Source organism: Mauremys mutica, chromosome 2, assembly GCF_020497125.1.
Source record: "Mauremys mutica isolate MM-2020 ecotype Southern chromosome 2, ASM2049712v1, whole genome shotgun sequence".
NCBI classification, from domain to species: Eukaryota; Metazoa; Chordata; order Testudines; family Geoemydidae; genus Mauremys; species Mauremys mutica.
Window position 1 is genome coordinate 70,304,834 of NC_059073.1, and position 26,972 is coordinate 70,331,805.

General features: G+C 42.8%; 2 protein-coding genes across 5 annotated transcripts in view; both read left to right on the forward strand.

Moving 5' to 3' along the window:
* The window catches only part of LOC123364663 (transmembrane protein 68-like), a 108,733-nt gene that overhangs the window by 7,962 nt on the left and 73,799 nt on the right, over window positions 1-26,972 (forward strand). The window lies entirely within an intron of this gene.
* Window positions 1-26,972, forward strand: part of LOC123364664 (transmembrane protein 68-like) — a 41,260-nt gene that overhangs the window by 7,954 nt on the left and 6,334 nt on the right. For 3 of the 4 annotated variants that reach the window (XM_045006964.1, XM_045006965.1, XM_045006963.1), the window contains exons 3-6: window positions 15,699-15,863; window positions 19,873-20,066; window positions 24,517-24,577; window positions 25,034-25,173. In XM_045006964.1, the coding sequence (XP_044862899.1) occupies window positions 15,699-15,863; window positions 19,873-20,066; window positions 24,517-24,577; window positions 25,034-25,173 (560 nt within the window). Of the gene's footprint in view, window positions 1-15,289; window positions 15,345-15,698; window positions 15,864-19,872; window positions 20,067-24,516; window positions 24,578-25,033; window positions 25,174-26,972 lie in introns of those variants that run through there. The other variant, XM_045006966.1, reaches the window with a different exon arrangement.

The window sequence follows — 26,972 nt, forward strand, 5'->3', positions numbered from 1 at the left end:
ATTTATGAAGTCAATGGGAGGTGAACTTTGTCCAGTTCAACAGGTTAATCATTAATATTTGGAAGATTTTCTTGCCATGCTGTAAGAGGAGGAGAACATCACCAGAGATACATTTAAATTGTTTTGTTTAACTAAAACAACAATGTTATGTATTCTGGACTTTTTTCTTTAACAGCAAACACATAATATTTTAACAAAACAAGCATATGAATTTTTGAATTTAGTTAAACATTCAGTAAGGTTTGTCTTTGTTAATATTGTTTAACTAAAATAGTAAAATGAAATATTAAAAAAAAACCCCACAAATTAAATTGACCATGTCAGCCAGGTCAACATGAGAAACTTAAAATATTGGCTTCTGCAGCTAACTCAGTCGTCTTCACCTTCATTTTCCTGTTTGTTCATAATCTGGAAAAGAAAAACAAGCTTTTCTGCTTTTTCAGATTCCAAATTGAGAAATCATTTGGGAGGAATTAGTCCAAAGGAAGAAAATATTCTTTCTACAGTGGCAGAAGAAGCTACTGCTGTTAAAAGTGAGATTATCACTTCAACAGTCTCTGAATCCAAGTGCTTAAGTGACTTCCACCAGTTCACTGGTGTGACTTTCTCTAAAACATCATCAGCAAACATATATTTCTTGAATGGTTCACCCTTAACTCTGAAATTTATTATAGTTGGCATTGGGATGTCTATGTCATAGCCAACTCCTCTTCTTCAGCAGTTGAGGTTTGATGCTGGTACTGAGTATTGAGAATATTTGCAAGAAAATGAGCTGGAGATGGTGCCTGTCCCATTCGTTTTTTTAATGCTTGTAATTTAACTGTTGTATATTTCTCTTTTTAAGACCTCACTCAGTTCTTTCCAAATTTCAACAGTGTCAACAATAAAACAACTATTTCCCTGCGTTTTATTCAAGGCTACAGAAATAGGCTTCAGGGTACTCAGCATGTGTTCAACATTTCTCTTTAAGCCCAATGTTGAGAACTTTGGCTGTGACAGTGCCATCTATTTTTTCACAATTTTGTTCTCAAACTGTCATCAGATTAGGCCAGTTCTTGATATAGTGCTCAAAACAGTCCACTACTGAGTTCCATCGTATGTCTTGTGGGAGAATTAGCTTGGTTCCTCCTTTCAGAGCAGCTGCTGCAAAGTGGCTGTTACGGAAGTATTTTGCAATTTCAACAACATTAGCCTTTATTTCTGGAACACTGAAGTCTTGGGCTAGGAGGTACATCAAATGAGCACTGCAACCGTATGTTATTAGCTTGGGACTCTCCACACTCTCTTCTAAACAATTTCTTCTCATCTTAGATACATTTGCAGCATTGTCTGTGACCAGGCTGTATACTACATTTGAATTTCTTTTCACAGTTTGTTATAGCTTTTACTGCTACTTTTTGTAAGTATTCTGCTGTGTTTGCATTTCCTGATGTATCAATTGTTCTATTGTCACACAAGCACATACAACAGGATCATTGTGGGACATTGCTCCACCCATCAAGACTCAGGTTAACAATTTCACCCTCTAGACCTTTTGCACACTGCTCAGTTTCTCTTTCATACACTTTATCCAGCAATTTGCCTGGGACATCTGTTGGGTGGGCTTTATCCTGGTCTGAATGACTGAACCATGTTAATGAAGTGAGGTTCTCAATCGTACGGAAAGGAGAGTTTGTTGCATAAACAAACCAGGCAACTTTTTCATCAATTACCTCTTTTTGTAATCTGCTGGTTCTTATCACAAACTTATCTATGGTTGTTTCTGGATGATGGAGAATTTGCTACAGGTGATGTATTGTGGCTGTGTGCCATATATGATGTGACTGAAACACTATCATCGGCAGATAATTCTGAAACTATAGAAAATGATGGTGATCTTGAAGGTGGATAGTCTTCAGAATCCTATACGTTGAGAATGGATTCTTCTAAACAAAATAAGTCAATGCAGTTATTTAATTATTATTACAATACTGCTCACTTAGTATTACTAATTGCATTCACTGACACTCAGTACTACTTTAAAGGTGAAATTGTAAAAGGAAGATCTGCCTTTCAGATTTTTATCTAAATAAAATCTAAAGATCTGCCTTTCAGCTATTTATCTAAAACTGCATCTAAATAATAGTATTGTAGAGTAACAACTATATTTTTTGGTCAAACATGAGAATTCAAGAATAGTACAGAAGGAAGACAGGCAGTCCTTAAAGAAGTATGAAATAAAAAAGTTTAACACCCTGAAGATCCTGCGTGATCAGACAGGTTCCTTAAATCATCTTCAACGCAGCTTCCTCCTGAGAAGGAACACTTCTTATGATGTTGTTTCATTCGGGCAACCAGGTCTTGCATTTCTTTGTTGCATTGTTTGCATTTTGCATGCATGCCTGTTTTACCCACAAGTAGAGGAACTTCATTAAAATATTCCCAAACCGGGTCTCTTTTATGCCATGCTGCCATTGTGGGTTTTCCCTTATAGTGAGAGAATGGTATGGCAGGTCTCAAATCAATGAAGGCTACACTCAAAAAGACCTCAAGACTTCTGGAATATGCTGCTCAAACAATTTCACTTTTGTTTCTACTGCTTGTCCCTCCCTTCTCACATTATCTTCAGACTCCTTCTCCTTGTCCAGATCTATTCTGCCCCAACAATCTTCTATTTATTGAACTTTTTGAAACTTTGCACTTTTAGAGAGAGGTAAGGGATTGACTCTGTACACAAATTTGAAGAGGGACAATAGGGTTGAGGTCTATTATTTCTCATCTCTATATTTATTTATTTATTTATTTTAAAACTTTTTTTGCTGTTAACAAGCATGTTATCTCTGGAGACACAAACCCACAGTTTGAGAAATGCAAAACTAAGCATCTCTAATGGTATCTTCTAGACTTAGCACTGAGTCCCAGTGGGTAATAGAAAGATTAACCTAACTAATCTATACCAAAGCCCCTGGAACCTCATAAGATTGGATCCCTAATCCATGAACTATTGGAACTCATTTACAAAACTTTTCTTAAACATTACATGAATATATTGTCTCCTACTATAGAATTAGAATTTATAATCCCTATTCCATGATATCTTTGAGCTATGATGCATCTTAATTAAAACTGATTTTTATCCACCCTGATTTGAATATATTTCTATTTAATATACGTGTGTGATTGAATCCTTCCTGCTGCTCCTTGATGCCATTTATATAGGATGTTGAGCCCACCTCCAACCTTTCCTACCCTGCTCCCCACTCCATTACTGCTGTCACTTAAGCACTGACTCATGTCAGATCAGCAGAGAGCAGGGGTCTCAAACTCAAATGACCACGAGGGTCATATGAGGGCTAGTTCATTGGCCCGAGGGCTGCATCACTGACACTCTTCCCCTCCACCCCCCGCTGCCCCGGCCCTGCCCCTACTCCACCCCTTCCATGAGGCCCCACCCTTTCCCTTCCCCCATTCCAACCCCTTCCCTGAAGTCCCCACCCCAACTCTGCCCCCTCTCTGCCCCCAGAGGGTGCATGAAGGATGTGGTGGGGGCTCAGGGCAGGGAATTGAGGTGCAGCAGGGGGTTGGGGTGCAGGCAGAGGGCTCAGGGCAGGGAATTGGGGTGCAGCAGGGGGTTGAGGTTCAGGCAGGGGGCTCAGGGCAGGGAGTTGGGGTGCAGCAGGGGGTTGGGTTGTAGCAGGGGACTCATGGCAGGCGATTGAGGTGCAGGCAGGAGGCTCAGGGCAGGGAGTTGTGGGGTGGGATGCAGGAGGGCTTCGGCTCCCTGCTCCTGCAAGTAGCTGGAACCATGACCCTGTGGCCCCTGTGGGAGGGGGATGCAGGGCTCTGCACGCTACTTGCCGCACTTCCAGGCTGCGGTTCCCAGCCAATGGGAGCTTGGGGGGGGGCGGTGACTGGAAGCGAGCCGCGTGTTTGAGACCTCTGACATAATTCTACATAAAGAAATGAATGAAGGGGCAGTCTGAACTATGTTGCTCATGCATACGAATGATCATAGGCACCGACTTCCCCTCTTTCGTATGGGTACTCGACACCCCCCTGCCTCCCAGCTCTCTCCCCACTTTGCCCCTTCCCCAAAGTCCCTGCCCCGCCTCCTCCCTGTCCCTATTCCAACTCCTTGCACAAATCCCTGCACCGGCCCCACCTCCTCCCCATAGCCCGCCACATTCCCACTCCTTCCCCTATCCCCTACCTCCTGGAGTGTGCTAATGCTGCCAAACAGCTGTTCGGTGGCGGCCTGAGTGGAAGGAGGAGGTGGGGCGGAGGGTGAGGGGAGCTTGACTAATTTTTCCCTATGGGTGCTCCAACCTCAGAGCACCCATGGAGTCGGCACCTATGTGAATGGTTAAAACCAATTTAGAAGTCCTTCAGGAAAAAGAGTTAGGTGTCATTGTGTACAACTCAATGGAAATATCTGTGCAGTGTACACAGATTGGATGGCATGCTCTAATTTTGAATATTACATTATAGTCTTAACTATCTTGAGCAGTTTAGTATCATCTGCAAACTTTGCCACCTCACTGTTTACCCCTTTCTCCAGATCATTTATGTATACATTGAATAGGATTGGTCCTAGGACTGACCCTTGGGGAACACCACTAGTTACCCCTCTCCATTCTGAGAATTTACCATTAATTCCTACCCTTTGTTCCCTGTCTTTTAACCAGTTCTCAATCCATGAAAGGACCTTCCCTTTTATCCCATGACAGCTTAATTTACGTAAGAGCCTTTGGTGAGGGACCTTGTCAAAGGCTTTCTGGAAATCTAAGTACACTATGTCCACTGGATCCCCCTTGTCCATGTTTGTTGACACCTTCAAAGAACTCTAATAGATTAGTAAGACATGATTTCCCTTTACAGAAACCATGTTGACTATTGCTCAACAGTTTGTTTTTCTACGTGTCTGACAATTTTATTCTTAACTATTGTTTCGACTGATTTGCCCGGTACTGACGTTAGACTTACCGGTCTGTAATTGCCGGGATCACCTCTAGAGCCCTTTTTAAATATTGGTGTTACATTAGGTAACTTCCAGTCATTGGGTACCGAAGCCGATTTAAAGGACAGGTTACAATCCTTAATTAATAGTTCTGCAACTTCACATTTGAGTTCTTTCAGATCTCTTGGATAATGCCATCTGGTCCCGGTGACTTGTTAATGTTGAGTTTATCAATTAATTCCAAAACCTCCTCTAGTGACCCTTCAGTATGTGACAGTTCCTCAGATTTGTCACTACAAAAGCCAGCTCAGGTTTGGGAATCTCCCTAACATCCTCAGCCGGGAAGACTGAAGCAAAGAATCCATTTAGTTTCTCCGCAATGACTTTATCGTCTTTAAGCGCTCTTTTTGTATCTTGATCATCAAGGGGCCCCACTGGTTGTTTAGCAGGCTTCCTGCTTCTGATGTACTTAAAAAACATTTTATTATTACCTTTGGAGTTTTTGGCTAGCCGTTCTTCAAACTCCTCTTTGGCTTTTCTTATTACACTTTTGCACTTAATTTGGCAGTGTTTATGCTCATTTCTATTTGCCTCACTAGGATTTGACTTCCACTTTTTAAAGGAAGTCTTTTTATCTCTCACTGCTTCTTTTACATGGTTGTTAAGCCATGGTGGCTCTTTTTTAGTTCTTTTACTGTGTTTCTTAATTTGGGGTATACATTGAAGTTGGGCCTCTATTATGGTGTCTTTAAAAAGCGCCCATGCAGCTTGCAGGGATTCACTTTAGTCACTGTACCTTTTAACTTCTGTTTAACTAACCCCCTTATTTTTGCATAGTTCCCCCCTTTGAAATTAAATGTCACAGTGTTGGGCCATTGAGCTGTTCTTCCCACCACAGGGATGTTGAATGCTATTGTATTATGGTCACTATTACCAAGCAGTCCTGCTATAGTTACCTCTTGGACCAGCTCCTGCGCTCCACTCAGGATTAAATCTAGAGTTGCCTCTCCTCTTGTGGGTTCCCGTACCAGCTGCTCCATGAAGCAGTCATTTAAAGTATCGAGACATTTTATCTCTGCATTTCATCCTGAAGTGAAATGTTCCCAGTCAATATGGGGATAATTGAAATCCCCCACTATTATTGGGTTCTTAATTTTGATAGCCTCTCTAATTTCCCTTAGCATTTCATCATCACTATTACTCTCCTGGTCAGGTGGTCGATAATAGATCCCTAATGTTCTATTTTTATTAGAGCATGAAATTTCTATCCATAGAGATTCTATGGAACATGTGGATTCACTTAGGATTTCTACTTCATTTGAATCTATATTTTCTTTCCCATATAGTGCCACTCCCCCCACCCCGTACGACCTGTTCTGTCCTTCCAATATATTTTGCACCCTGGAATGATTGTGTCCCATTGATTGCTCTCAGTCCACCAGGTTTCTGTGATGCCTGTTATATCAATATCCTCCTTTATCACAAGGCACTCTAGTTCACCCATCTTATTATTTAGACTTCTAGCATTTGTGTATAAGCACTTTAAAAACTTGTCCTCTGTTTATTTGTCTGCCCTTTTCTGATGTGCCAGATTCTTTTTTATGTGACTGTTTATCATCTGATCTGGCCCTTACATTATCCTCTTCCATCCTCTGCTCCTGACTATAACCTGTAGATTCTCTATCATTAGACTCTCCCCTAAGAGAAGTCTGTGTCCGATCCACATGCTCCTCTGCAGCAGTCTTATGTTCTTACGTACATTACATTATGGTTGCCTCTTCTTCTCAAAACCGATATACCAGAAATAGAAAAGTTACAAAGAGGCTATTGCAGATGATTAGAGGCATAGAAAAATTCAACATGATGAAAGATTACTGACCATATAGTTCTTCGGGTGGCTCTGTATATTCTCACTTATGGGTATTGCTCTGCCTAGTGGTGTCTAAGTAGAACCCTCTCCTAACAGTGTACCTGAGAGCACACTCATGTTCCCCCTCCCCCGCCTGTATGCGTAAACATCTCCAACTGCTTTGAGAGTGAGGATATAAGGGGTGGGGTGACCTGAGCTCTTCACCACCTCAGTTCCTTCGAACCGCATGCCTGGATGGTAGTGAACCGCTCCAGTCTCTTTGGATCGGGAGTCCTTTCTGCTTGAAGTGTTCTTTCTTGTAGCTAGTTAGTGTTAGTATAGGTATAGTCAGTTAGTGCGTAGCTCAGTTCCAGGTTATGGCAGAGCTGAGGAAGAAGGTGGGATTCAAGAGGTGCGCTTTATGCCCCACTGTCTTCCCCATGTCTGACGACCACATGTGGTACCTCAAGTGCATGGGAAAGGGCTGCTCTCCTTCTAGGTGTTCTATTTGCCAGACTCTTAGACTCAGAGTCTGCAAGGACAGAGAGACTCAATTACAGCTGCTCCTTCTCATCCCTCTGGATCTGGACAGTTGTTGGATCCAAGGTCCAAGAGGCCAGTCTTGACTCCTGTGACTTCCAGTAAGTCAAAACAGTTGAAGTGCTCCAGGAACTGGAGCGCCATGAGGTCCAGATTTGGTTCCCACTACTACCTCTGAAGCTACCTATGTCAGAACCGAGGGCCTCATGGTTGGCTTCAGCTGTCTTGCATCCAGGGAAAAAGTCGAGAGATGAGATGGCTACTCTCAGCTGTGCTGTATCCTATGCATCAAACTTCTTGGATCCATCCAATTCCAACAGAGCCTCCACGGCTTCGAAATCCTGGTTGGTTCCAGTCTCTTCTTCAGGATGAATTTGAGTCTTGCATTGGATGTGATTCTGTCCATGTCTTTGGCTCTGGCTGTTACAGTTACAAGCAAAAGAGGCCTAAGGACAAATCAGCCACTGTTAGCAGTGCCAGATCCCATGCCTCGAATTTATCAGCTCCAGCCAATATTACAGAACTGCTGCGATTCTAAAATCTAGATCTTCACCTTCAGCTCTGGCCGTTAGGGAGATAGATGGCATCAGATCCAACGCAGGATACAATCTAAGTCTTTGGCTTTGGCCACATTCCAGTTTCGGTTCCAGCTCCATCTTTGGTTCTGAAGGATGCAGTGATGGTGATAGCTGAAGTTCACTGTTTAGCTTCTGATTGTTCCTTGGGCAAGCGTCACTGGTTTGGAGATCTCAGTTCTTTTCTTTCAGATGAAGTAGCAGGACAATGTTACTCTTTCCCCAGAATGTGGCTAAGGACTCAGAGCTTCCTTTGATGCCACAGACTCCGCTGCTAGAACATTGACTCCTGCTATGAGGAGACGTGCTTGGGTTTGCTGCTCTTCTCTAGCCCTGGATACCAGACTTAAACTAGAGAATCTGTCCTTCAAAGGGGACGATCTTCTCAGAGAAAAGACAGATGAATTGCTGGACTAGCTAAAGGAGGCAAGATCGACAGCCCATTTTCTGGGCTTGATTTCTTCTGATAAGAGGAGACCTTCTACTACTACTTTTCGTTATCAGAGGCAATTCTGTCCCAAGTCATCTTCATCTTATTTTTTGCCTAATCTAAGGCGTCAGCAGTACCACTAATTGAGATCCTTCCAGAGCCAACATAAGAAGAGGTTATTTAAATCAAGGCCTATATCTAAGCAACCTGCTGCCTCCATGGCATCTTTGTCTCAAAACACTGGACCTCAGATTTGATCGCACGATTGTTGGAATTATTTTTTAGGCAGTGTATTACAACACTAATTTAACCATAAATTCCTTTATTAAATTCAGAGCCAAATGGTATTGATACAATTGCTCTAAACATGCCTAAAAAGCCTAAATAATAAGCAATTTACTACATCTAAACAGTAACATAATATTTATAAGCACTTAATCAATATACTTATAAATGGGCTAAACTCAGGGGTGCGTAGATCCATATTGGTTGGCTTCAACGTGGTCAGGCAGGTATTGGCAATGAACCCTTTAAGAGTTTACTTTTTTATATCCTTTCACAAACAAGGGATGTCATTGCCAATTACTGACTTCAGCTAAAATCCAGTTTGAGACCGTTCACCCTTATTTCCAGTTTTAATTCAGATAAGATTTAAAATTTCCTTTCTCCCTTTCTGTTTCTTCCCTATCTCACCCCCTCCTTCTTGCTGACCACCAGTTTTTCCACTGTACCTGAGTTCACATAGACCCTAATTTTTGAGATAACACTGGTGTGTTGGGTGGGAAGGTCCGTGCTGGCTCCTTCTAAGACGGATTCTCTCTTATTTAAAATGATCTGCAATCACCCCTATTGGTCAGAAGCCTTTTTTTTTTTATTTAGAAACTTCCCTTTATTTCATTAGTTATTCTTTGAACCCTGCTTCATTCTGTCTGGCCTTATAACTAATTCTTTTCAAGGCCTTTCTTTTACATGCAAATTAGGGGCCTTCTTTACAATACATTCCTTTAACCAAACTTAAGCTGACTTGAATTTTATATTTATTCTACAGTGATTGAGTGATTGTGGCCCAATCAGGAGCCTTGGAGCTCTCCTCATCGGAGTGTAGAGATGTGGTTTATGCCCCAGTTGGGGTTCATGGACCCCAGTCCCAGATGCTGTCTGTGAGCTGCTAGGTGGAGGACTGGAGTGAGATAACTCCCAGGACCCCTGGTTTCAATACCCGTGGGGCCTGACACTGGTGCAGAAAAAGGATGGGGGGTTCCATCCAATTTTTGATTTAAGGAACCTTAACAAATACATTCAGAAGTTTTGGTTCTGCATGTTAACTTTGGCTTCCATAATCCCTTCACTTTTGGTTATCAATTTGTTCACAATTCTCGATTTAAAGAACACGTAATTTCATATGTTGATTCATCATATTTGTTGCAAATCCCTTCTTTTCATATCCATCAGAGAATTGATTTCCCGATATCTTTCCAAAAGCCACATTCTGATAAGGAGGAATTTATTTTATATACTTTGGATGTGAGATGGACCCTTGCTAGATGAATTAAACAATGTATTGTTGAAAGTTACATATTAGCAGAAATTCCTGTACCTACTTCAGTACAATCACAATCTACTAGAGCTGTAGCAACTTCCTTTGCTTGCCATAAGCAGGTCCCTGTTGCTGAACTTTGAAGAGCTGCAACCTGGAATTCTGTACACACTTTCTCCAGGCATTATGCTCTGGATTTGGTCCCTAGGGCTGACGCTACATTCAGGACAGTGCTGCCTCACTCACTGTTCGGTGGGGACTCTGTTCATGCCTACGGATTATTATCAGCACTGCTTGTAAATTGAAACCATAAGTGGGAATATAGTAGAAATAGAATGGGTTCCAAAAAGGACACTGCAGATGATGAACCATGGAAAAGCGTGATGAAAGATATGATGAAAGATTAAAATTATTAAGACTATATAGTTTAGAGGGAAATTATTGAACAGTAAAAAGAAGGTAAATCATGTGCTTCAAGTTACATTTTCACCATAATACAAGAAGAGAGGCACAAATTAAATGAAAAGCAACACATTTCAAATAGATGAAGAAAAAATATTTTTGCAATGCATCATGAAACTGGGGAACTAAGTGCCACGGTGTATTATGAAGGCAAAGAGGATTAGACAGTTTTATCTGAATAAGGATATCCATAATTCTATGATGCTGAAAATGTGTTAAGCATATAAACTCATGTGCTTCAGGACACAAGCCAACTTTTAACTGTGTGGTTAGACAAAACTCTTTCTCCAGATATGTTTTTCCGTAATGGTTCATTGTGGAGATTTGGAACATCTTCTCTTGATCACTGTTTGAAACAGGATACTGAACTAGATGGACCATTGGTGTAATCCCATGTGGCATTTTCTATGTTACCACTTTCCAGCAGCTCCACTCTTGGGATTAAGTTGTGCAAAAGGCTTGTGCAGGCCTTTCAAGGTGAATTTTCCACTATGGGCACTGAAATAAATGGGGCTTTTTATGTTGACTTCAAAGGCTATTGAATTAGGCCCCATGTGTGCAAAATTGTCCTAGGATTCATAATTGAGGAATAATGATCAGCCTAATGCAGAAATACTTCATGGTGCATCAAGAACAATAACTAGGATAGTAGTTAATAAACTAAAGGATGTAAAAGAAAATCATTAGGTTTAGTTGTAAAAGTAGATTATTGGGGGAAAAGTTAGCCACTTCAGAGTATAGACAAGTATGATTTTGGGCTTCTAATGTGGAAAATACAATATAAATGTTCATGACTGTACTTTGTACTAAATCAAAAAAGATATGGGTAGTGAAAGCTAACAGGGAAACAGTAGCATAGGTTCTTTCTGATGTGGTAGATTTGATAAGCAATTTCCATGACAGCTCATCTTATTGCAACGGATTAGGATTAGAATCTGAGCCATCAACTGTGTCTCACTCTGAAATGTATCATGTTAAACCCTGATCTACCAAAAACATTTTTCCATCTATCCTCTCTGTCTCTGAGTGAAGAAGGCCAATTTCTAACTTGATGGGTTTTCTGTTTACATCACACTTGAATAGGCACAAGTGACCAATGAGACCACTGAATTTTTGAAAGCCAATTGAGACTTTGATCTCAAGCCTCTTCTTAGCTCTTCATTCTCACATTGCTTTCCAGTGAGTAGCCTATGCAAGTGCTGAGCTCTACCCCAGTGTTCCAGACCTCTTCTAGTGTATTTTTGCTAAGGCCTTTCTGCAGTTGTGAAAATGGCTGAGAAACAACTGAGAAGGTTTAGAGGAAAACTATGGCCCTTCACATATCTCTGAGCTGTCATCCACCAGTCTGAAGCTGGAGGAAGTAACCCAGCATCTCCAAAGCCGATACTTGAGCTGGTGCATTGTTAGGTCAAGTCGAACAGTTAATAGGACATGATATTTTTCAGTTCACTTAGGCCTTTCTTTGTACTTCCAGCCTAATAGTCATTCTAATTATGTGGTCCTTTTTCTATTGTTTTATTACTGTTCTAGTCTTTGACATATCCTTTCAGTGAACATTGGCTTCCTGGTTCTGTTTTGGTTTTGGGGGTTGTTTTTCTAATGATTTCACGTTCAAGTTCTAAATATATTTTCCCCCACTTTAGATTTTCCTTGAGTGCAATTTTTTTTTAAATCCCATCTATATGTGTCTCATCTAGGTTTGACTTGTTTTTAGTTTAGAGCTTTAGCATACACAAGTCTGGAAAACTAGCAGAAGGCTTATTCATTTGAATTGATGCTCAACATTCTGTAGTTTCATTGGTTGCTAATAACTACCTTTGATGTTCCCCTCTGGTATTATCGGGACCGGTTGTCTGATAGGTCACTCCAATCCTTGACTCTGGGAACCAGCCTTACCTTGCTCTGCTGTGAGAACCCCCACTCCTGGGCTCTTCACACACTGCCTCTAGCACAGGGATGGGCAAACTATGGCCCGCGGGCCAGATCCGGCCCTTCAGGGCTTTGGATCCGGCCCGCGGGATTACCCCTGGTGGTGCTGCGGGCCCGGCGCTGCTCTCAGAAGCAGCCCCCAGGCCGGGAGGCAAAGGGCTCCATGTGCGCACGCAGAGCCCTCTGCCCCCCCCACCCAGGGGCCGCAGCACTTCCTGGAGTGGCGTGGGGACAGGGCAGGCATGCAGGGAGCCTGCCCTGGCCCTGGTGTGCGCCACTGCCACCCCGGAGCCACTTTAGGTAAGCGGCACCGGGCTGGAGCTCAAACCCCTCCTGCCCCCCGCCCCCCAACTTCCTGCCCTAAGCCCTCTGCCTGTACCTCGCACCCCTCCTGCACCCAACTCCCTGTCCTGAGCCCCTTTCTGCACTCCTGTGCATTCCAACCACCTGCCCTGAGCTCCCTGCTGCACCCTGCACCCCGTGCACCCCAACTCCCTGCCCTGAGCCCCATCCTGCACTCCGTACCCCTCCTGTACCCCAACCCCCTTCCCTGAGCCCCCTCTTACACTCTGCACCCCTTCTCTGCCCCAATCCCTTGTCCTGAGCCCCTTCCTCCACATCCTGCACTCCACCCGCCCTGCCCCAGCCCTGCATACAATTTCCTCACCCAGATGTGGCCCTCGCCCCAAAAAGTTTGCCCACCCCTGCTCTAGCATGTAAGCTGCTCCTCGGATTGTGCAGCCAAATGACACTAGCCAATATCTCCAGTCCCAGACACAACCCTAGAAACCTCCGTCTTGCAGTATCTAGTTATGCCCCCTGGACATGGCCAGCTTATATGAGTTTGTCAATTTAACAAAGAAATTGATATGTACCAGGGTTGTTATCCCAAGGGGATTTTCTGACATGCTTCAAACCAAACGCACTGCTTCAGGTAGAATAAACAAACATTTATTAACTATGAAGATAGATTTTAAGTGATTATAAGTCAAAGCGTAACAAGTCAGTTTTGGTCAGATAAAATAAAAGCAACACTTTCAATGCCTTTACAAACTTAGATGCATCTCACCACAGGCTGGCTGGTTGCTTTTCAGCCAGGCTCTCCCCTTCAATCAGCGCTTCAGTCGCTTGGTGTGGTGTCTGTAGATTTAGGGTGGGGGGGGAGAGAGAGCATGGCAAACGTCTCTCCCTTTTATCCTGTTCTTTCTTCTCTCTTGGCTTTGCCCCCTCCCCCTTCAGAGTCAGTTGAGCATTACCTCATCGCAGTCCAATACTGACTGAAGAAAGGGGGAGTAACTCACTCAGACAGATCCTTCTGTTGCTGCCTAGGCCAGCGTCCTTTGTTCCTGTGAGGCTGGGTTGGGTTTGTCTCGTACCTGCCCTGATGAGGTGTGAACTGCCTCTCTGCTCTTGGAGAGTTTTTGCCTTGGCTTATTTTAAGCCATGAGGATACATTTTCAGCCTCATAATTATATAGATAAATTATAACCTATAACATTACTGTAACAATTACTATAACATCACTGTAACAACAATGCTCAGTGCATCATGAGCCTTCTGAAGACACCCAACATGACAAACTTTGCATTGGATACCACGCAATCATTTTACAAGAATGAACATGAGAGTGCTCGGTGTCCCCCCAAGGTACAGAGTGTCACACTATACAAGTGTGACATGATGGGTTTTTGTTCCAGTTAGAGAATAGCCTGGATCTTTAGTTGAATACTGTGGTGGACTGTATGCCTGTATTTACACTATTATAATAATCTTGGCACAAAGTATGCCTTCTGAGGTATCATTTGAAAACTCATAATTTGATGGTCATTCTTGTCCTAGCAAAATACATGTGGTAACATTGTATGTTAAGTTATAAGATTCCATTGTATGATGGTCAGGGCCGGCTCCAGGGGTTTTGCCGCCCCAAGCAGCCCCCCCCAAAAAAAGCAGTGATCGCGATCTGCGGAAATTCAGTGGGAGGTCCTTCGCGCCGAGTGGGAGTGAGGGACCCTCAGCCGAATTGCCGCCGAATACCTGAAAGTGCCGCCTGGCTCCGGAGTTGCTGCCCCAAGCACCTGCTTGATAAGCTGGTGCCTGGAGCCGGCCCTGATGATGGTACTAAAACATGTTCCAAGTTTGGAGAGTGGTCAGACCAGTTCCTCAGAGACAAAGGGCAAGCTAACGTATCAGCCAGGTATAAACAAGGTCAATGAGCCATTACCTGCTAAGTGGCTATTCATTGGCAGGAAAAAGGTCATGGGCAGAAAATGTACATTTTAGTAAAGGTTCCTATCTACACAATTTTCCTGACACCATGCTCCCAGTTAGAACTACTTCTCAAGTGGAGGACAGGGCTATACAAAAGAAGGGGGCAGACACCCCACAGGACCCCTCCCAATCTTGTGTCTCATTCTCTGTCCATCAATTCAGTTCATTAGAAGGAAAAAAAGAAACAGCCATTACAGAGAAGAAGGGGTCCTGACCTAAGGAGTTTGGTCAGTAAGACTGTTGAGAATATGTGGTAAGAATAACTTTGCTTTGAATTTAACATAGTTTGTTAAATAAGGCACTAGTTGCATTTTATTTTTCTTCTAACCATTTCTGACTTTTATGACTTATTCCTTGTATTCACTTAAAATCTGTCTCCTTTGTAGTTAATAAACTTGTTTTATTGTTTTATCTAAACTAGTGTGTTTGAATTGAAGTGTTTGGGAAACTCCACTTGAGATAACAAGATTTGTGCATATCATTTCTGTTAATAGAATGATGGACTTTGTATAAACCTGTCTTGTCCAGAGAGAGGCTGGACAGCAGAAGACGTACATTTGTGGGGAAAATCTGGGATGGGAGTATGCTGGTGTCACCCTACAGTTTAATTCAGGGTGGTAAAAGCCTAGCTGTGGCTGGCAGGCTGCAAGTGCACACAGACATAGCTGGGAGCGACTTACATGCTGGAGGCTGTTTGTGAGCAGTCCTGATGGGAAGCTACAGCTGCAAAGCAGTGTAAAGGGCACACCAGGCAGGCGTGAAACAGCTACTCGCCAGTCTAGATTGTACTGTGGGAAGGTGAGAAATGCCATTTACAGGTAAGAATTTTCCCCCTGATTTCTGACTCCTCTTAAATCATGGTCACAATTATAAAAATAAGAACAATGACTCAAGACTGCACCAATACTTTCAGCCTCTGTGGGCTGACATATGGTTCAGCGATGCAGGAAATCAAGAATAAGGCTGCCATTTTCTCACTGCATTTTGATTATCAAGTGAAATGTTTGACTATCAGAACCAAGAGTTAATTGTTACGCTAAAACTTACTCCTGGTGCAGCTTCCCCACATATTGTCAAGAGTTTCCACAACTCTAGTAAGGAGTTTATGTCATATCACAGGCTGACTGGTATAAAGCTAGTATTGAAACTATTGTACTTTGTACTCTTGACAGGTTATGAGCTTCATGGTATGGAAAAAATTCCGGAAGGACCAGGGCTTATAGTTTATTACCATGGAGCCCTTCCTATGGACTACTGCTACTTTATCTGTAATCTTTATATACAGACGGGAAGACTCTGTTACTCAGTAGTTGATCACTTCTTTTCTAAGTTACCAGGTAAAGTATTTTTATTGTAAATAAGAGAGTTAGTAAAATTTTGAATTCCCAGATATTAATTCATACCATTTTAGAGATACATACATTATTATAAATATTAAGACTTAAACCAATTGCTTTCCAGGTATGCACTACAGAAAATAGTATAATTTGAAGCATTTGAGAACCTCTGTGGTCTTTTGAATTTCCTTATAGCTAAAGGTTTCTAGATTTCAAAAAACTTTGCATGTAGCTTTAACATAAAAATTAACTGTTCTTTCTGTTCACTTTTTATTGGTATGATTGACTGTTATAAATTGGAAGAATTCAACATTTAACGAGTTTTATCATTAGCTCTTTTAGAGGCAATCCTAAAATATAAACTATTCTAACAAACTTATTTTCTGAGTGTGGTTAATTGCTGTATTGTTCTTAAATAGAAATCCTATGAAGCATCCAACTCTCGTTAAGGTTGTCGTTAGGAAGCAGTAACTTGCACTGCACAAGCACATTTGGACTCCGAAGATAAAATCTATCCTTGATGTAATTCCATTGAAGTTAATGAAGTTGTACCAAGGGTGAATTTTGCCTAAAGTCTTTGTATGTAGTCTTCCAGCAGGTTTTCTTTAATGTTCTGAAAATGAAAATTGGTTACTTGTAACTGCGATTCTTCAAGATGGACTCTGCATATTCACAGTCATGGGATGTGTGATAAATAGGGTAATCTCCTGAAATATCCTGGATCAACTTTACTGCATCAAGTTTTAAAATCTTTGGAACCTATTGTATTAAATGAATTGTTTATGTATCCTCGCGGGGCAGAGATTGCGTGTATTTCCATGGGAAGGGTAAACATTGCTCCCCCAGAACTAAGAACAATATGGAGGGATTAGTCAAAATTACACAGGTTGCAAAATCTCTAGAGAAGCACCAGCCACTAGCAACGTTTGCCTAAAGTAGTTCAAACTGGATTCTTCAGGGACCAAGAGACAAAGGAAGGGTTTTTGGTTAAATGGTCTGGTGGTAAACTGACTCAGGGCCTTCTACTGACCCAGCAGTCGGACAGGCTCTGTGCTCCACAGAAGGTCCCAATCCTTAGGGAAGGGTTGGAAGGACTTTGGCCTATTTAGGCCCCAAAAGACTGGGTTCCCGTTCTGAGCAAAGGGTGTTATGAACTTGAAACCATAGGAAAACCCCTGTGTGGGGTTTGAAGGACTGCTCCTGCCAGAGCCCTTATTGGATTTGGAGTGATCTCTAGTAAGCGTATTAGCACGCATGCAGGTCTTTTTCTGTTTTTAATACGTTTTCTCTGTATTGCTTTTGTGTTCAGACTAAAACAAGTTTGCTTAAAAAGAGATGTTTGGTAGATTAATAGTGGTAATTACACTGTTAACCATCTCTGAAGAGAAGGCAAAACAAGCCTGCTTAGGCAGCCTGTGTTTTGTCAGGGGTGGTTACAGTAAAGACAAGGAACAGTTCAGCCTGGAAATAACCCGATCAGAGATCCATGTCTCCACCCAATGGCTCAATCGAAAGGCAATGGCTGGGGAGCCAGAAGCTCAAGAGTGGGTGCCCTAGCTGGACCATTGAGGGGATATACAGGTGCCCTGAACTGTGACACATATGTTGGCTGTGTGTGGTCTGTATCAGTGTGAATTGCATAAGTTTCCACAGCAGTGGAACTAAGTACCCTAGAAAGGAGAAATGCAGAGAAAAGTCTCAATCTTTTTGGGAAAGTCTATGAAAAGAGACAGGGGAAGATGAATTATGAACAGCTGAGGAGATATTGGCTGGTTGAGCTGTGCACAGAAAGGCAGCTCAGCACTGAGGATCTGATGAAAACACAGCTAGGAGGTTTGCTGTATTCTAATGAACAGAAGAGGAATAATGGTCCCGGTCTGCAGGGAACTTCCAACCCACTGGCAGAGGGTACAGCCGGCAGGGTAAATCTTGGAGCCAGCTCTTGGAGGGAAGCAGGTAAGAGGCTGGCAGAGGCACTACCTCTTTTCTATCCAGTGCATCACTGCAACTGGGATCAGAGATGGATCTACAAGTAGATCAGGAGACTCTGCAGCTGGAAAGGGACAAACTGCATCAGGAAATGCAGCAGCTAGCAGACCGGGAGCAAGAGAGATAAGACCAGGAGAAACAGCATAAATACAAGAGAGAAGAAAAGGAGAAGTACTACCAGCATGAGGAGAGAGAGAAAGACAAACAGCTTCCAAGTCCTCATCCAGTAGGTCAGGGGCGGGCAAACTTTTTGGCCTGGGGGCCACATCGGGTTTTTGAAATTGCATGGAAGGCCGGTTAGGGGAGGCTGTGCCTCCTCAAACAGCCAGGCATGGCCTGGCCCCCTCCTCCTATCCGACCCCCCCCTTGCTTCTTGCCCCCTGATGGTCCCCCTGGGACTCCTGCTCCATCCACCACCACCCTACTCCCTGTCCCCGACTGCCCCCCACTGCCCCATCCAATCCCTCCTCTTATTCCTGACTGCCTCCCTGGGACCTCTGCTCCCATCCAACCACCCCTTCTCCCTATTTCCTGACTGCCCCCAGAACCCCTGCCCCAGACTGCCCCCTGTAGTCCCATCCAACCCCCCCTCACCTTCAAGACTGCCCCCCCAGACCCCTACCCTCTATCCAACTCCCCCATCCCCTTACCGCATTGCCTGGAGCACCGGTGGCTGGCAGCGCTAAAGCCATGCCTCCCAGAGCACCAGGACAGGCAGCCATGCCGCCCAGCTGGAGCCAGCCACACCACTGCGCAGCACAGAGCACCAGGTCAGGCCGTGACTCTGCAACTGTGCTGCTGCCCAGAACATTGCACGGACGGCGCAGTGAGCTGAGGCTATTGGGGAAGGGGAACAGCGGGGCAGGGGCTAGCCTCCTGGGCCAGGAGCTCAGGGGGCGGGCAGGAGGGGCCCGCGGGCCAGATGTGGCCTGTGAGCTGTAGTTTTCCCACCTCTGAAGTAGGTAGAACTAGTCTTCAGGTACTTGTCCTGGTGGGTAGTATAGACTCAAATTACTTCCTCATTTTAGGGAGGAGGATGACATATGTGTTTCTAAATGCTTTGGAAAGGAGTTATGAATCAATAGATCTCAAAATATAATTGTTAATGGGGATTATCATTGAGTGGGTGTATTTCCAGTGGGGTCCCACAGGGATTGGTTCTTGGTCCTATTCTATTTAACATGTTTATCAGTGACCTGGGAGAAAACATAAAATCATCCATGATAAAGTTTGCAGATGACACAAATTGGGGGAGTAGTAAATAATGAAGGGGACAGTCACTGATTGAGAGCAATGAGGACCACTTCATAAACTGGGCAGAAGCAAACAATATGTGCTTTAATACAGCTAAATGTAAATGTATACCTCTAGGAACAAATAACATAGGCTGTACTAACAGGATGGGATACTCCATCCTGGAAAGCAGTGACTCTGAAAAAGATTTTGGGTCGTGGTGGATAATCTGCTGAACATGACCTCCCAGGGTGATGCTCTGGCAAAAGGACTAATGCGATCCTTGGATGAATAAACGGGAATGTTGAGTAGGAGTAGAGAGGCTATTTTATCTCTATATTTGGCACTGCTGTTACTGCTGCTGGAGTACTCTACAGAGAGGCGGCTGTGGATCACCGTGCCCCTTTTATAGCCTGGCCCCTAGATTGTTCTGGAACCAGGGAAAAGAAGGGTAGGAAGGGATACGTGAGCTCTCCAATGGGCACTGCTTGTTATTATGGCTGGAACTCTGCCACACTTGGAAAGTGCAAGTACATTTCTATGCTACTGTGGGTTGAAGCTGTAACTGCTAATTATATCTGAGTATTTATACCGGATTTATTACTGATGACTGTGACATCTCCAGTTTTATCAGATATGTAATATGTAGACACACTTAAAAAATGCTGAAGGGGTTTGTGTGTGTGCGTGTGCGTTGGAGAGTTTTTGATTGGGTTTTATTTTCAATATGTGTAAGTAATATGTAAAGAGGTACCATATTGATCTCCACTGGTTATGTTTATTGCAGGAATAGAACTGCTTTTTAACCTGTTACCTGCAGTGCATAGTGGAAGAGACGAAAGTGTTAAAATTCTGAAGAAAGGCAACTTATTGGCTGTCTCACCAGGTGGAGCTCGAGAAGCATTTTTTAGTGATGAAAACTACAACCTCCTGTGGGGTAATCGCAAAGGCTTTGCTCAAGTGGCCATAGATGCAAAAGTGGTGAGTGATTCCTTGTGTGTCTATAAATATGTTTAACCCACTGATCATTGTGTGTTACATGCCTGTCTCTGCACCCAAGCCACAAAAAATGAGTCTGTTACAGCTGCTAGCTACAGAGACTAGCTCTTTAACTGAAGCTTTCAATACTGGTGCTTTTCGCTCTAGAAGGAGGCGAGCAGCAGGCCAGGGGGCGAGGAGGTGAGTGGCGAACCAGGGAGTGAGGAGGGATGCAGCGGCAGGTGAAGAGGTTTCGCAGTGGTCGGTCGCGGAGGTTGAGGAGGGATGTGGTGAGCAGCAGGTGGGAGGGTGAGGAGGGATGCTCCAAGTGGCAGCAGGTTTGCCGAGCAAGGAGGAGGCCGGGCCTGGGGTCGAGTAGGAGTGGGGCCGAGGTTGGAGTGTGTGTGGCCGAGGGCAGGATAGGCAGCTAGCGTTCCCCAGGGGAAGCTTCAGCCACCACCCATGACTGCTGTGGTGCTGGGAATACCTTTACAAGGCCTGAATAAGAGCTCTATGTGGCTCAAAAGCTTCTCTCTCTCACCAACAGAAGCTGGTCCAATGAAAGATATTACCTCACCCCCTTGTCTCCCCAATGGAATAAAACAGTTTTTGGTAATTTTCCCTTAGGTCTGGTCTACACTACAGACTTACATTAGTATAACTGTGTTGCTCAGGGATGTGAATAATCCATCCTAATTCCCAATGTAGACAGTGCTTTATCAGCAGGAGAGCCTCTCCTGTAGACATAGCTACTGCCTCTTGGGCAGGTGGATTAACTACAATGTCTCCCATCAGCATAGAGTGTCTTTATTAAAGTGCTTCCGTGGTACAGCTGACTTCACCAATGCAGCATTTCAGTTGTTGACTTGCCCTTAGATCCTTACCCACATGTTAAAGGTATTTTGTGATAGGGGTCTTTAATTGGGTCCTTGAACTAAAGATAGCTTAACTATTTTAAAAAAGAAGTAGGGAAATATATAAAAAAAAAAATACCCAAAAGCTAGCGCTGAACTGAAATTAATGATGGTATGGTGCAAGCTACATTCTAGAGAGAGATTATAATTTTACTCAAATAGTCTGTATTCATGCTCCAGAACAGAGTTTATGTATACATAGCATAAGAGCGAGTGGGTGCGTCTGTGTATAAAAATATGATGAATACAGTTGCTATTAACAGTATTATTGTATCAAAGCATGCCCTTGTGTGGGCTGTTGGAGAGCTCTACTGCTTCTACAATTTTGAGAATTCCTGTTTTTCCATCTCAAAAATGTAAAGGGTTAGTACTAACACTTTTTTTTTTTAGTGGAGGGGACTAAAAAAAAATTTCTTAAAGGGCCCATTTTTAATTAATTTCTCATTTTATAAATTATCAGATTGACCTGAAGACTCAGAAAACCCAATCTTTCGTCACAGTTACATGCTGTAAATTTGGGAGTTCTTCATACAAAGCATACAGGTTGAATCCTTGCTTTAAGTGGAAAACTTGAGTATAAGCCCTAATGTCTGTGTCTCCATAATATACCCCTGTAAGACTGTTGTCCCTGAAATTACTGCCACATAAGTAGTGCAGTGTGGAAGGAGACTTAGAAAATATAATTTGGCATTACCTGAAAATACAGAATTATTGACAGAAAATGATAAATGATACCAAAAACATTAATGGACTGAGAAATGGTAAGTTCTCCCTGCAGGAGGCACGTTTAGGAATAAACAATAGCAAATTAAATGCAAAATCTGAAAACCTTTCTTAAAAATTTTGGCCCAGATCTTTGGCTGTTTCTGATCTGTGCTCAGTGCACCTCAACATGAGAGGTGCCAAGGTAGATTTATTACCTTGGTACTCTCCTGACCCTGGGGGGCTACTGGGCCTCAGCGTTAGTGACACTTTGAGGGTGCTCTATTTTAAGTAGGCAGCCCTTGGCCTCAAGGGACCATAATGGCAACCATGGATCTCCAGGATGTAGACACCTGCTGGTCATGCTTCCTTTTCCCCAGCTACCCAGCCTCCCTCATGCAGGGGGTTGGAGAAGAAGGTGTAATGAGAGCTGCTCTGATGTCTCTGGGTCACCCAAGGACTCCTCATAGGCAGAGGAACTCCACATGTGGCTGGTTAAGCCAGTTTTAGGAAGAACTGGTGCAAAAGAGGATTGGGCTGTTTTTTCTAGCAGGCAAATATACTATAGTAAGAACATGGAAATTATGAGTCTCCTCCCACCTTGTACTGACATTTAACTTTAAATTTTAAAAAAGATTGTAGATTCCCTTCCCAAAAGAGGAAAGGGGACAGCATGACTTGTTACAATAAATTCAATATTATATCAGTGGAGTAGAATGAAGAATTCCTCAGGTGTACGGTTGTTTTTTGATGTACAATACTAGGTTGTCACAAGGTGCCTCTTCAGCTACCCAGTGGGCAGTGCTGCCCAGCCTGTTTTCATGGTCTCTGTCAGAAACTCACTCATGCGGTTTCCCTTTCACCATCTGTACATTTATTCTTCGGTTCCCAAGCAAAACAGAACATGACACAGGTATCCAGCAAGAGGAGACTAACACACAACCTTCTTCTCCTCATGGTCACTCTCTGAGCTCCCATGGTTCCTGTTCCTCCCAGTTACTGAGCCTCATTAGCCCAACAGTTAGCACCCAGGTGTCAGTAATCCTCCCACCAGAAATGGGTTATTGTCTTTCAGTTAAGTCAGCAGCCTTCTCTGTGCTGCAGCAACCTCCGTGATCAGGGTGCTACGCGTAGCATTTTGTCACGGAGGTGTTACAATATCCAGCATATGGTATTCTGGCTTATATTTTTTACTGCAGCTTCATTTGACTAATGAAGAATAGAGCTGTTGTAACAGAAGAAAGGTGAAGAGCAAGATGAATGCACAAGTTCAATGTGTCTTGGAATATGAAACGTGGTCCAGGGAACATCATCCTTCCTCTCTGTTGTTAGTCAAATTTCTATAAACTGTATAGATATGAGTTGAAAGAGAGACATTTTAAAGAAATAAAAGCAGAAGGAAAGAAGGAGTCGTCATCTTAGCTGTCTCCACTATGGGCTGCTGCTTCCGAAGAAGTGGAGAGGAAATGGGAGCTGCTTTACAGGACCAGAACTATCAGCAGGAGTGGAACTGCAGGCAGGCGAGGACCTGGAAGCAGAAAAATAGGACTCCAGTGGTGGAATGGAGCCAGGCAATACTTGCAGGAGAGAGAGGGACAAGATGTTACACAGAGTGAGAAAAGAAGGTGACCTAATGCCAGAGAAGCCTAGTCAGGAGGAGCGAGAGATTTGGAACAGATGGCATGATGACAAGATTAAATGAAAAGCAAGTTCAGATAGTGTGACTTTTTTTAGTTATTTTTAAACTATTATTACTTTTCTCTCTGAGCAGTTGTTGTAGGGATGTTTCACAGGAATTACACTCTCTGTTAAGATGTGGTTTATACTGTAAAAAAGTTTAAGAACCTCTGCTCTGATTCATATCTCTGATAAACCTCTTGGGATAGGAACTGAAGGGGAAGCAGAGTTCTGTACCATGTCTGTACATGGTTGGCACTCGATCTATAACAACAATAATGAAGACACTGTCACCACATAAGATTTAGGAATAGGGTGATCAGCCAGCAAATGTGAAAAATCGGGACAGGGAGTGGGGGGTGGGTGGGTAATGGGAGCCTATATAAGAAAAAGACCCAAAAATCGGGATATCTGGTCACCCTATTTAGGAAGAACCTCTGCTGTGACGTTATGTGACCTATACTAGCTCAGTATGTGAGTCAGAGAGACAATAATCTGTATCATATTTGAGGGGAAATAATTTTCTGAGATATTACAGTTTCTTAAAACCATTTGGTATTAAAGGCATTAGAAAGGAAACATTCAGTTACGTATGATCATCCTTTCTTGTCCCCTTTCCCAAGATTTGCAGGTGTTTCATAGTAAAAGTGGGACTCTTACATTTCATAATCTATAGAACTTTTGCAAGATTTTGTTACCAAAATAATACGTGTGGATGATTTTTTTTTATTTTTTGTCTAACTCACTAGTACTCTGACTTCTTAGGCAATGAAAAAAAATGCTGAGAAAACTCATGAAACCAATAATTCTGATATCTGTGAAATTATTTTTTCTGTTTCTAAATGTTATCCTGTCAGTGTTGTTTTGGTGTTCATCCTGATAACAGCAACATGTGACATAAGTTCTAAGAAATCTCAGAAAATGGAGCCTCACCTGGTACATAACTGGCTGTAGTTTTTCCTGACAAACATGCGACTCCTTTTGAGTTTCTAGTCATGATAACTTATCAGTTTCATTTCGATTTAATAGGATGGTAAAGTAGACTACAACCACATGATACAGATGCAGAATGCCTCTCTACAGAGATGATGAAATATTTAAAACAAAAACGGAGGCTGAACTTACCAAAGTCTTACCACTTCTTTTTTCTCATTTCTTAGCCCATCATCCCTTTGTTTACACAGAATATTCGGGAAGGCTATAGGACATTTGGAAAAATAGGTATGATTTACTTTTTATGCATCTTTTCAAATTCTTGGAGTTTTCTTTTATTTTTATTTTCAAAAACAACTGTTTCTGGGAAATACTAGTCTTATGAATTTATTTTGAATCTTTTTTTCTCTTTTAACTGTAGTAACTGTCATGTAAACTGAAGTGCACTTGGGTTATCTAATCTGAATATGTATTTATTGGACTAAGCATTAATTGTTCTCCACATGGTGACCCATTTAACCTGATAATGAATATGCAGGAGGTAATGTAAGAGTAGATAATAATTTTCAAGATTATGTGGCCTGCATATTGTTTTACGTACTTTATGTAGCCTTTCATCAAACGCCCATAATATTTAAAATGTGTTAGTTGCAGTCCAGACCTCATTGTGATTCAGGGACTCTACTGACTTCTAAGGTTCTCTCTCAAAATGTAAATCTCTCCTCCCCTTTTTCTAATACACAGGGTTTTTTAGGTGGTTCTATGAAAATTCTCGATTGCTACTCATTCCTATGTATGGAGGGTTCCCAGTCAAACTTCGCACATATGTTGGAGATCCCATTCCATATGATCCAAATATAACAGCTACGGAACTAGTTGAAAAGGTAAGTTGGCTCTTGGTATCTTGATTATAATACTTCTCATTTCATTTTGATCTGAGTGAAAATACTTCTTAGGTTCCAATATCAGACCTCAGTCCAAACTCATCTGTAGTCTCAGGAGTGGCACATCTCGGATAAGACTGTGGGTCTGAACAACCCAGGAGAGACTCATCAAGTTAGCATGAAGTTCTTCCTCTGGGAGATCCACAGGGGAGAGGAGAAAAGGATTTACTGCTGCAAACTGTGGAACACAGTGGGAAGTGGAGAGCTAACACAAACTTCCTAACCCTAATCACCTGCCCTTATTCCTATTAGACTCCTCACCTATGCTCTACCACATACAGTTCTTCATCTCCAAATAGGAACAGCACTACTGTGTGGTCAGGGATAGGTAGACAACCTCAGTAGACTGGTTTTATTTTTGTGGTGATGTTAATATAAAAAATACCTTGCAGTGCTTTGGGGCATGAGAAGGGGCATAGTTAATATATGATTTATTTTTTTGGTTGCAAGTGATTAAATTTGGAAGTCAAATACAGTTCCCTCACTGCACTTTCTTGACTAGTAGCTCATTCAGGAAGTCGTTCAGGGCAAACAGTGAGCACGACCTCCCCAGCAATACTATAGGAGTTTTTAATGGTCCATGGCTGCCAAGTCTCCTCTTTAACATCTTAGAGAATGAGTGTAGAAACCTGAAAAGAACAGTGCTCCTGTATTCTTCCTTCCCAGACTTTGCCTCTCCCAGCCCCTCCTCCGCCCTCCCCCCACCGTCTCTCCCCGGCCCCACCCAAATTATAATCAATATAATAGGGAAGAAAAGACTTACCCTGTTGGGTTGTCTGGAATCTGGAAACTATGTGGCAAGTGTATTAATGCAAGGAGGAAGTGCAGAATAGCTATATAGGCATTCCACAGCCATCAAGAAGGGATAAGCTTCCCTGTAGCCTACACCCCAAACCACAGATTCCCTTGCAAAGCCTTTGTCTGCTTCGCTTCATCAGAGGCAAGTCGTTAGCCACAAGGCTTGGGGGCAGCAGAGGTGATGTCTTGCATCATAGCTCCTTGCCCTCAGGCAGCTCCTGTAATCTTTTTCGGCGGGGGCTAGAAGGACTGTACAATTATTGCCTCTTTCCTCTTGGTTTTTTAATCCTTTTCTATTTTGTGGTATCTTTTGATTCTATAGTGATAAGAGCAGCATAAATGCTTATATGGATAGAAGACAGTTGAGGAACTGCACAAAGCAGTTTCTAAAACTGACTTCCTGAAGGAGCAAAATACCTTTTCTGCTCCCGAGTTCCAGACTGAGCCACTTATTTGGACCTGGGAATACAGGAGCAGTTAGATTCCCCCACCTGCATAAACATGATTTCAGCCACTTACAAGTTCATAGAAGCATTTGTTTTCCCTTAGATTCACATCATCAACGTCCTGTCTCTCCTTCCCCGACCACCACCACAGAGGGGAAGGGCATCCTTAGTGTACAATGAGAAAAGCCAGGGACAAGGGGAAAACACATATTTTGCCCTTTTAAAAATTTCCAGAGAACAAATCATCTAATCATCACCTTTTTCTGTCCTGTAAGTTAGATGCAGAGGCCAAAGAGAAGTCTAAAAAGGAAGGAGTGACTTCTTTTCAAAGGGGAAAGGGTAGAAGATTTACTTAGGCAAAATGACAAATCAGCTCCTTGACTTAAGGAGGTTTCCATGTTCTCCTCCTGTATTTGCTTGGTAAAGGGGCACTCTTGCAAAAAGCAGAAGCAGCAGGATTTCAGTGGTCTCCTCTTTGATGACTGTGGGATTGCA